Raw genomic sequence first — 11,904 nt, 5'->3', positions numbered from 1 at the left:
GGTCACCGCCTCGCGCGCGATTGGCGGCCTGGCATGACGCAACGAGCGCGGAGAGGCGGAGCCGACCATCGCTGACGCGGTCGCTCATTGGCTCCGTCGATTGGCGGTTAGGGCGGCGAGGGCCGCGATTGGCCAGGCGCCCAGCGCGCGCCGCGTGCCCTTGGCAGGGCCCCTGAGGCGGGTGGTCTTCTCTCGCGTCCCCTAAAAGGCGGCGGCGGCGGCGGCGGCGGCTGGACAGGCGGGAGAGGCGCGAGGATGCAGTGGCTGCCCGGGCTGGGCTCGAGCTGGGCCGGCCGGGGCCTGCGGCTGGGGCTGGTGGTGGCGGCGGCTGCGCTGCTGATCCAGGGGCTGCGCGGCTGGGCCTCCTCGCGGCGCTTCGAGTTCGACCCGGAGGAGATCGCGCGCCTGGGCAAGCACCACGCCGGTGAGGGCAGGGAGAGGGGGCTCCATCCCCCATGGTGCCCCGCGAGAGGTGGAGAGGTGGTGCGGGCGGATTCCAGGGTCCATGAGGCGCTGGGAATTCCAGTCTCCATGGTGCTCGGCGGAGTGCAGGGGAAGTGGAGCAGGGTGGATTCCAGTCTCCACGGTGCTCGGCGGAGTGCAGGGGAAGTGGAGCAGGTGTCCATGATGCTCAGCGAGGCGCTGGGGACGGGGTGTGGACGGACTCCAGTCCCCATGGGGTTCAGGAAGCCATGGGGAGCGCTTGAGGGTGAGCTCCAGTCCCCGGGATGCTCAATAAGGTTCCAAGGAAGGGATTCCAATCTCCATGGTGCTCTGGGGAGCCCTGGGGAGGGTGCGCGGATGGACTCCAGACCCCATGGTCCTCGTCCCAGCTCAAGCCAACACTCTTCCCTCCCCTCCTTGCAGGCCTGGACCACGAACTAGCCTTCGCCAAGATCATCGTGGAGCTGCGCCGCCGACACCCGGGACATGTGCTGCCGGACGAGGACCTGCGCTGGGTGTTCGTCAACGCCGGCGGCTGGATGGGCTCCATGTGCCTCCTCCACGCCTCCCTCTCGGAGTACGTGCTGCTCTTCGGCACCGCCGTCGACACCGGCGGACACTCGGGTGAGCTGGGCAGGCAGGGAAGCTCCCTCACCGGATTCTCTGGGGGCCCCCGAAGATTTAGTGATTTAGGCTTAGCTTCCTCATATAATCATGCTATGCTATTAATGCATTATACATTGCTAAAACACATTGTGAGAAGCATTACCCGTGATTCTTTATTTTGCATCAGCTGCATATTAATTAGTATACATAGATATATATTATTGTTTGTATCCCATCTTTATTCTTTTAACAAATAAGTAAAGGCGGCAAACATATCCAACATGCCTTCTTCCTCCTATATTCCCCAGAACAACCACCTGGTGAGGTGGGTTGGGTTGGGCTGCGGGAGAGGGACGGGCCAAAGATCACCGAGCCAGTTTTCAGGTCTAAGGTGGGAGAAAAACTCATGTTATTCCAGTTTCTAGCCTGGTGCCTTAGCCCCTAGACCAAACTGGTCTAATAATGTTAGTTGCGAAGTCGTGTCTGACCCATCACGACCCCATGGACAACGTTCCTCCAGGTCTTCTCTACCATCTTCTGGAGTCCATTTAAGCTCACACCTACTGCTTCAGTGACTCCATTCAGCCACCTCATTCTCTGTCGTCCCCTTCTATTGCCCTCAAACTTTCCCAGCATTAGGCTCTTCTCCAGTGAGTCCTTCTCATTAGGTAGCCAAAGGACTTGAGTTTCAACTTCAGGATCTGGCCTTCTAAAGAGCAGTCGGGGTTGATCTCCTCTAGGACTGACCAGTTTGAACGCCTTGCAGTCCAGGGGACTCGCAGGAGTCTTCTCTAGCACCATAGTTCAAAGGCCTCAATATATACAATATATAATACTGGTCTAATATTCCTATGTTCAATGTCAAGCTCTCTGATGCTAAACCAGAAAGTCATCCTAGCTTAATGAACTTCCTAGGTCAAAGAATGTTTACCCACCAGTGTCCTCAAAACATTTAAGCTGTGTAATTGACACTGTGACATTTTTGAGCTGCTGATCCTCTGTGTAGAATTAAATATGAACAGCTAGAACTTGGAAGCTAGCCTGATCAGTAGAGCAAGAGCATCAGCCAACTGCAAAATGCAGTTCCACCTTCTAGAACAGCGGTTCTCAACCTGTGGGTCGCGACCCCATTTGGGGTCGATCGACCATTTCACGGGGGTCGCCAAACAACGCGATCCGCCAATTTTTTTGTCAGCTGGCGCAGGGGGCGGCACCGCACATGCATGCCGCGCGGGGGGGCGCAGGGGGCGGCGTCGCGCATGCGTGCCGTGCAGGGGGCGGCGTCGCGCATGCGTGCCGTGCAGGGGGCGGCGTCTCATGCGCGCCACCTGCTTATGTATGGGGTCGCCGTATAAAAAGGTTGAGAACCACTGTTCTAGAAAGTAAGCTCCCCTTACACTTCCAATACTTATTATGATCCTTGCATCTAGACCAGTCTGGCAGTTTTCATTAGTTTCCTGCTGATAACTTTTAAGATGTGTTGACCTTCCTCTGAAGTCCACACAGAGTTCACAAGGTTGAGAAATACTGGCTGATACAGTGTTAGAGAATCTTCAGGCGGGGCAGTGACTGCAAGAAAAAAAGCAGACTATTCTTAGCTGATCTGGCCACCTTGCCTGTAACTGGGACTAGTGTCTGGATGCTCTTTCTCTCCACGGCAGGTCGCTATTGGGCTGATATTCATGACACGATCATCTCAGGGACCTTCCGGCAGTGGAAAGAGGGAACGACCAAAAGTGAGATTTATTACCCAGGTGAGTTGCAGATTTGTTACCCAGAGGCTTACATAAGAAGAGGAACCCCATATTGAGATTCTGCCTGTTTGCCTCCTGCAGGGGACTCCGTTGTCCACCGTTCCGGAGAGGTCGCCTCCGTGCAGTGGAGCGCCGGCACGTGGATGGTCGAGTATGGCCGAGGCTTCATCCCCTCCACCCTCACCTTTGCCCTTGCTGACACGATCTTCAGCACTCAGGACTTCCTCACCCTCTTCTACACCATCCAGGTTTATCTCAAGGCCCTGGTCTTGGAGGCTAACACGTACTTCAGCAGCACGAGTCAGTGAGTCTTGCTCCTCTCCCAGCAGATGAATGGGTCACCTCCTCCCCTGCCTCTCATCTTGTATGCTAGTGAACCTGGTGCTTGCATTTCTTGACCAGACATGGTTGGGTGCACAGCACGTGGGTTAGAAAGCAAAGATGGATCCACAGCCTTCCCAGTTGCCCATCCATGCATACCTGAATGTTCTGCTGTAAAGCACGCTGCTCACGAGGTGATGATTCGGTGTCTCGTGGAAAGTAGATATTCAAAGTATTTTGGAGCCACACAGAGAAAGTTCTAGGTGTTAAAATGGAAGGAGTGGTGCCCACGTGCCATGGCATCGATGCATAGTTGACCTAAATAATGACATTTGCATGGTGGCATGTATCTCGTCATTGTGGCGTTTTGCCAGGCACATTTGGAAAGAGAAGTTGCATCCTCTTTGCATGCTTTGGAGATACCTCTTACGATGCCGTCACCAAGCTCTGTTGGTCTATTCTCTGCCTTGTGGGGGCCTCTTGATCCCCACAAAATTAAAAAGCAGCAGAACGTTTTGGATTGAGCCCTTAAAAGCATACATTTACCCTACTGTTTTAAGGCATATAAATACTTCCTTTTCATCCCTTTCTTCCCCGCTTTAATTTCTCAGATGAAAAACGGGTAATTTGGCTGAGCAATATCTGCGTCCACAGGCTGGAAAACAGCCATGCAGGCTGGTGTTTTGGCTGGGCTTCTGGAAAGTTCTTTCCAGCAGACTCGCATTGTTGTTCCCTAGGATCTCGGTGTGTGGGTCTTCCACAGCTCTGTCTTGCTTCTCATCTGGAAAAGTAATTTGGAATTCCAGTTGTGTTTCCTAGGGTCTTATCATGGACCTTTTCTCTCACCACAAATCAACCAACTCTGCTCCTTTGTGGATAATTCATTCATCTTTACATGCTTGCAACATCCAATTTCAGCTAATTTCCTCATCTGTTTTAGATCTTCACATCATTACTTGGGGGTGGGGGAAGAGATTTTTCTGTTCCTGTCATATTGTCCTCCTTCCGTCCTAGAGAGAAAAAAATTCAGAGCCCATAGTGGGTTGGTGATTATTGTCCACATGTACCTCATCTATTTAAGACTAGCCTCTTCAAGTTAATAGGCTAGGTCAGTTAGCTTACTTGTGGAATTTGCACGTTTATAGCCTCTTCACCGTCCATGGCCCAGTTAACTACATCATAGAAACAGCGCTTGTGGTTTTGAAGAGATGCTATTATAATTAAGTAGTAGCTGCCGCGTAGGACAGTTAGCATTTTATAGCTGCCTTTTGTGACTGGTTCTTCCTGTATGTCTTAATGCCTCGAGCGCCAATAACCAAAATGTCTTTTGCAGCCATCCATTTTTCCAAAATAGATTGTAGACATTCTCAAGATCTCATCCATTTTGGTCCTGTAATAATGCAGAACCGCCATCCATCACCCAGACTATGCGCCTTATTCTCTTGAGCTATGCACGTGTGTGTGTGTGTGTGTGTATGTGTGTGTTTATATATTGTTCCCTGGAAGAAAGGGCTGGTGATCCAGTGTGGCTGAACCTGCTTGACTCAAAAATGGACCTTCTAGAGTGGCAGAAATGGCCGAACTCTGAATGTTCCGTTCTTTAGATTGACATTCAAGCACGGTTGTTTCAGTAGAACAAACCAAGGCACCTCTTTTCCCTTCTCTCAGAATATCCCCAAAATTGCAATCACCCCAAGAGGGGTGTTGTCATTACCCAACCATGAAGCTTCCTTTCTTCATGTCCAGTATTATTAACCAGAAGATCCTGTTTCTGTGGCATGGTAATTAAGCTTATAGTATTAGTGGTCCGTTCTGGGCTATCCCCGGTTCCAGAATGCGCATGAGAGATCTTCGTCCTGAATGCTTCCTTCTTTGGAGCATTCAGTCTTCTGAAAGAATCCACCATCCTCCTCAGAATGCTCTGAGGTTGCTGGATTGTCAAAACTTGGCTCATTTTTGGCCCTCATTATTTATCAGCATCAGGGCTCCCAATCTGGATCCTTTTTTTCCTCAGCTTAATTTTGCCTAGATCAGTGGTTCTCAACCTTTTTAATGCCGCGACCCCCCCCCCCCCCGAGCGGTCGTAAGTCGAGGACTACTCAACCGGTCGTAAGTCGAGGACTACTCAACTGGTGCAGCACTGTTTGCAGAATGGGACTTTTGGCGGGCTCAGCAGGGCAGAGACAGCCTGGACAATTTCTATTGGCTTTTGAAAGCCAATAGAATTAGACTCTATTCAAGAGAATCTATTCTATTGGCTTTCAAAAGCCAATAGAATAAAAGGGAGTAGCACAGCTAAGGAAAAGGGGGGGGAAATGGTAGGCTGCGTTGTTTGGCGACCCCCGTGAAATGGTCGTTCGACCCCAAATGGGGTCCCGACCCACAGGTTGAGAACCACTGGCCTAGATGAAAGAGCCAACACTTCCCCTGGAAAAGGGAGGCTTATCCTTTCTTGTGTGTTGTTGAAATCCTTCCTCCCTTTCATCTTTTGGTTTTGTCTTTTTTTTTTTTCTTTCTAAAAGATGGACAGAATTTTATATGTAGAAAGTGCTGGTAGATGGCAATAATCATTTGTCTTGGCCAGGGGTAGGCAACCTCGGCTCTTTTAGGACTCATGGACTTCTGACTTAGGAATTCTGGGAGTTGAAGTCCATGAGTCCTAAAAGAGGTTGCCTGCCCCTGGTCTTGGCCAACCCCAATGTAGTTGGGGAGAGGGTCTTTGATTACTCCTTGCAGCAGTCATGGAAAGTCTCTTGAACTACGCTTCACCTGACACCACCACCACCCCCCTCCCCAGGGCTGCTGCAAGGAAGACTGGCATAGTCCAGTAGCCAGATTTGATGGATTGTGTTGGCTGGCAAGTTGCCTCTAGCCATGAGAGATCCCGAATTCCTCCCTGCATGGGACTTTACCAATTTCTGGGGGGGAGGGGTTCTGGGAGTTGATAAATCTTACAGTTTTAAGGGCACATTTTTTTCCCTTTCCTCCCACACTGAGTTCAAGCTGTCCTTTGTTCAGATCAGATGAGGTACAGTGACGCATTGCAGAAAATTTGCCCAGCACCAAAGCCTCCGTGCCTCTCCTTCCGTTGACCGTTGTCTCTGAAGCAATCCTTCAGGGAGGCTGGCAGCTAGTTGGCATGAATAGGCCAGGATTTGCAGTCTGTTGGAACCATCGGTCAAATATATAGCATGTCTCTGGTTTCTGTATCTCAGTTACTGCAAATGTATCATGTCTGATGTTCATGAACAAGTGTTTTGAGAATTAGTGTGGGTGTGTGATTGTTATACTTTGACTAAAAAAAAAAAGAATACAATGGACTGTGATTAAACTTGGCTTTGTGTCTCTGCTTTGAACACTGTTGCAAAATAGACATTTACAAACAACGCCCAGGCACACATTGTTCTGTGTGAATTCTCTGCAGGGTTGGGCAGGCAGAGATTCAGGCGCATTTGACCCAGATTAAAAGGAACGGTTGCTGGAATTGGGTATGTCTAGTTTAACGAAGAGAAGGACGAGGGGGGACCTGATAGCAGTGTTCCAATATCTCAGGGGCTGCCACAAAGAAGAGAGAGTCAAGCTATTCTCCAAAGCACCTGGAGGCAGGACAAGAAGCAACAGCTGGAAACTAATCTAGGAGAGAAGCAACCTAGAACTAAGGAGAAACCTCCTGACAGTTAGAACAATTAACCAGTGGAACAACCTGCCTCCAGAAGCGGTGAATGCTCCAACACTGGAAGTTTTTAAGGAGAGACTGGACAGCCATTTGTCCGAAATGGTATAGAGTTTCCTGCCTGAGCAGGAAGTTGGACTAGATGACCTCCAAGGTCCCTTCCAACTTTGTTATTATTATTACTACTACTACTACTAGATGATGGTTCAGCATTTAAAGACGCCGGGTTCGAAACCCATGCACTGTGCAACAGGGCAAGCTCCTGTTCCTTGCTCCATCTCCTGCCCACCTAACAGTTGGAAAGCATTTAAATGCAAGTAGATAAATAAGTTCCACTTCGGTGGGAAGGTAAGTGTGTTCCATGCTCCTTTGTTGTATAGCCATGCTGGCCATATGTAGCATCTTCGGACAATTCTGGCTCCCTCAGCCAAGAAACAGAGCTGAGAACCACTTCCCCTAGAGCCAGACGCTACTGGACAGAGGAAACCTTTCCCTTTATCCAATTATTAAAGAAGAGTTAGAGCCGTGATATCAGAAATTTAGTTATCGCCCATCACTTGCTCAGAGTTTGCATTGGGTAAAATTCTGTCTATGAAGACTCGCACTATTAAAGCCCTTGTTGATTCCTTGGAATGCCATTTCCACTTTATGCCGTACAGACTCTGTTCCCCTTTGGGTGATAGTTCTCTTGTACTGACTAGAGAACTGAGGGAAGTCCATTAAACTCTCAGCGTTCATAAAAGAATCAACTATTCTATCCCCACGACATATCTCAAAGTAACCTGTGTAGGCCCTTTTCCAGCTTTTCAGAAAACAGGCAGCTCATTTTGAGATGTTTGCCTATCAGAGTAATGGAATAATAAAGTTGGAAGGGATCCTGCAGGTCTTCTAGTCCAGCTCCCTGCTCAAGCAGGAGACCCTGTATCATTCCGGACAAATTTCTTCTTAGAAATCTCAAGTGATGGAGCACCCACAACTTCTGAAAGTAAGCCATTTCCACTGCTTAACAGAATAATAGTTACTCTACTATACATTATATCGCAAACTGGGTGACTTTGGGCCAATTCGTCCTTCTCAGCCCACTCCACCTCACAGGGTGGTGTTTATGGGAAAAATAGGAGGAGGAAGAACTGTTAAATGTGTTCACTTCCTTGAGTTATTTACTTACATAATAAAGGCAGGATATAAATAAACTGAAAACAGAACAAGAACGGGGAGACACTTGGACTTTCAGTTTTGCGCCATAGCGCATGGCCGAGGGATTGCAGAGCTTCGCACCCCAAGGCTAGTTTTGCCCTGCCAAGGGTCCTTAAATGGGTCTAAAGTCGCCCTGGAGAGGCAACAAAGAAAGAGGCGCCCCAATGATCGCAGAACGACAGCGGTCCAGTTCAATCTGAGGGAAAACCCGACAAGAAAGGCTGGCCACACCTCAGTGACCAGCCCAAGCTACTTGTAACTGAAGTCCAAAGGCACTAACGAGAACAACAGTGAACAGCGTACTTGAAACTGGGCGAGGATTTCAATCTTCTCCTATTTTGTATCTGATTTCCTGGAAAAGATTCCCAAGAAGCAAAAAACCCTCCCAAAGTTAGAAGGGAGGGGACTATACTCCCACCCTCCCATAGACGGAAGTGGTGAATTAAATTCTTACAGGGAACAAAAATATATTAAAATGAGGTTTAAAAATACTACAGTCTGGATAAATTTGAAAACTAAGAAAACTTAAAATTCCATACCCGGAAAAGTATTGATGAAATTATAAATAGTAATAACGCTTTGCTTTAAAAGCTGGAAAATGAACAGCTATTGACACCTAGTGGAGGATTAGAGATAACTATAGCTGCATTGACTCAGAATTTGGCAAGATGCCCAGAAACAGCAAAAAACAGCTGGGAACACAGTATTGGGCTATCTACCAGAGAGTGAAATTATATATGTTTAGAAACTGCTGATCTTCTGATCTTAAGTTTAAGAACAGTTTGCAGAGAAAGAAAAACATTGATCTTTGGTTAATCTTCTAAAGGGGAAATTACTGGAAAGCTTTCAGGTGGTTAAACACTTTTGACTGAAATCTTGGCTGGCTGATAATTATAAGACCCCTGAAAAGAAGAACTGTTACAAAATGCTGTTTTCAGTGGTACTGATAATTGGAAATGTATTGGATTATAAAAACCATATATAGAGATGAGAACTACACAAGATTTGGTTGTTTGGATTTTAAGATGGGCTGGTTTGATAAAGCTAATTGAAGAGACTATGGTACCGGTGAAAAACTACTTAGAGAAGGGAGACAAAATGGATGTTGTATATTTATCTAAAAATGACAGAAACCACACCTAGCACCTGCTGAAGACCCCAGCATGGAACATAAAAGATCTGCAGGAACACTGACTCAAGACAAAGCAAATATATTCCAGGACAAAATATATGCAATGCTGTGACAGATTCAAATGGCAATTGTCTTAAATCATGATGAGATTAAAAGCAACTTTGATAACATAAATGAACATATCTCTAACCTAAATTCACAATTAAACAAAAAATGACGATAAAGAATGAACAAATAAATCGGACAATAGAATACAAATCAGAGGAAAATGACTTAAATATGGTGTCAATGCTGCAACAATTCTGGCTGAAGCCATTTCTGGTTCGTTTTCGGTTGCCACAGTACTGGGAGGGTGGATGAGTGGTTTTAAGGTTAGACTAAACAATAAATTGTCCCGTGGGAACCAAGATCATTGCTGCTTGGGTTTTGGTGGGCTGAGCCTTCCATTAAAAAACCCGCCAAAGTAGTTTATTGGGGAATGTGATTACTGACATCGTGCTAGGGTGGGAAGTTCAATTTTGTAACATTGTAATGTTTGGAGGGAATTCCAATCTTGGTTTCACTTTTGACTGTGCAGATACTTTGTAGCCAATAAATATGTTCTTTAAGGAAATCTCTTGCCTTGGAGTTGTTACTGGTCTTATCTATTGGAACCATGACATATGGAAGCTACAAATGAAGAGAAGAACAACTTAATACAAACAAAACAAAATCCGCAAAATTTTTCTACAACAAAGTAAATAAAAAACATGTTTTACTTTCCAGGACTTCAAAACAAACTTGAGGACACACAAAAAAAAGATTTAATAAAATGGATGAAAGAGCTGTCAGGAGAATCATTAAAGCATGGGAGACAAAAAACGAATATTCTACTTAATTTATCTTTTTTATCCCCAACAGTATCTACAAAAATACAACCTGGCAAGCTTCACCTACTGATTTGGAAAGCGACCTGGCAAGCGAAGATTAGAATTAGATGTAAGAGATGTGATTCAACTTACCAGATGGAATACTATATGACTAAACACCTGTTTGAATATGGTTAAAAAATATAAAGTTTGGATATAAAGAAGCCATATAGTAAGATTGCTAGATGGTGTACTCTATAATTAAATGCTTGTTTGAACATGGTTAAAAGAACAGACAAAACTTGGACATAAGGGGCCCTATAGTAAAAGGGATAAGATACATAAGTAGTATAATACTTTTATAATATATGAAATGTAAAAATACTGAGACGGTGTATTTGAATGAAATGTTTGGATATTCAAAGGTAGTGAATTTTGAGAAAATTATGACTGATAAAGAGTGGTTTCAATACTGAGGAGAAATTAAGCTTAAATGAGAATCTTGAAAACAGAACATATAATCTTTCTTATATATAAATAAAAATGTAAATGTTCGTTTGTTCAAAATCTTAAATCTCCGAAAGTTCTTCACCGATTGCTTTGAAATTTTGACACAACATTGCATTTGAATACGCGCGTGTTTTTATATACCTATGTTATATAGATGTCACACGTGTGACAGGTAAAAACAGGCATTTTTGAAAAATAGCACCATCTGTTGGACATAATCTCTATATCTGCACACACAATGGAACAACAAAAAATATTGTATACCCACAAGCATTGTGAAATTAAACATATTACAAACGTGCGCTTTCTCCTTTCTTTTCCATTTAACCACACTGAGCCACAGCAACGTGTGGCTGGGTACAGCTAGTGACTTAATAAGATGACTTCTATAAATACAATTGAAACATAAGCTGATTAGAAAAGATGTTATATTTTGATGTTATTGTTATATGTACAAATACTAGAAAAATGTTTATACCCAACTCTGTATGTATTGAAAGTATTAAGGATTGTTTGTTTAATGTAGACAAAAGGAGAATAATTACTGGAAGAAGAGAGGATCAAGGGAATATATTATCAACTAACGTATTGATCAGTTATAGAAATTAATTATTATTGATTGTTTTAAATATATAAACTCATACAACACATTGTTATAAGCACTAAAGATTGTTATTGTAAAAAATAAAAATAAAATATATTTTAAAAAAAAGAATGGGGAGAGACTTACAGAACAGAATTAAAGAATAACATAGTTAGAAGGGACCTTGGAGGCAAGCTATTCCAGTGATTAATTGTTCCAACTGATAGGAAATTTCTCAATTTTCATTCTCTTCTGGGGATATAAAAATCTTCCTCTTTGAATGGTGTTGAAGGAAAAGTCTTCATCATGGTTCAGTCCATGCTGGAAATAAACAACATGGCGACTGCTTTAGAAAGAAGGTTGCAGTTTATTGAAGAGGAGAGCCAGACAGAAAGATGGCTCTGGAAGTAAAAAAGAAAGCACATGTAGGGAGTGGGTTTTTATACCCTCTGGAGTCTTTTGTTTGGAGTTGTTTCCTGTTCCTGTTTGAGGCTTTGTATTTCCTGTGTCATGTATTCTGACCTGAGTCTGGGTGTGCCCTTTGACATCTATGAGTTAATCCTATTATGTCCTGTCTTTGACTTTGGGTGGGGTATGTAGATTTTAGGTATCTTTGTCTTCTTAATCTCCTAACTGGGGGCCTCCAACCTTCCTGGATTATTTACATCTGCATTTGTACAGAGCAGGTTTCTGCTTGGGGGAGGGAGACCTGGGGCTATTAAGAAAACTGGGCATGCTTTTCTGCCTCTTTAAGATCCTTTGAGGAAATAAATTTTTCTGCCCTTTTAATATTTCCTTCTCTGGGTGGCTGACTTCCCACAATGGAAAATGTTATA

The 11,904-nt window shown here is 44.9% G+C and overlaps 1 protein-coding gene across 1 annotated transcript; it reads left to right on the top strand.

The window, feature by feature from the left end:
- Positions 1-105: 105 nt before the first annotated feature.
- Positions 106-10,152, top strand: SIGMAR1 (sigma non-opioid intracellular receptor 1). Its single transcript, XM_039355389.1, has 5 exons — positions 106-424; positions 868-1,068; positions 2,712-2,804; positions 2,886-3,108; positions 10,028-10,152. Exons 1-5 carry the CDS (start codon positions 256-258, stop codon positions 10,095-10,097), a joined length of 756 nt encoding a protein of 251 aa, XP_039211323.1. The 5' UTR covers positions 106-255; the 3' UTR covers positions 10,098-10,152.
- The last annotated feature ends 1,752 nt before the right edge of the window (positions 10,153-11,904 follow it).

Source organism: Crotalus tigris, unplaced genomic scaffold, assembly GCF_016545835.1.
Source record: "Crotalus tigris isolate CLP2741 ecotype Arizona unplaced genomic scaffold, ASM1654583v1 scf7180000018684.1183181, whole genome shotgun sequence".
Taxonomy (NCBI): Eukaryota; Metazoa; Chordata; class Lepidosauria; order Squamata; family Viperidae; genus Crotalus; species Crotalus tigris.
The sequence above is the reverse complement of the archived record's forward strand: the minus strand, read 5'-3'. Positions and strand labels throughout refer to the sequence as shown.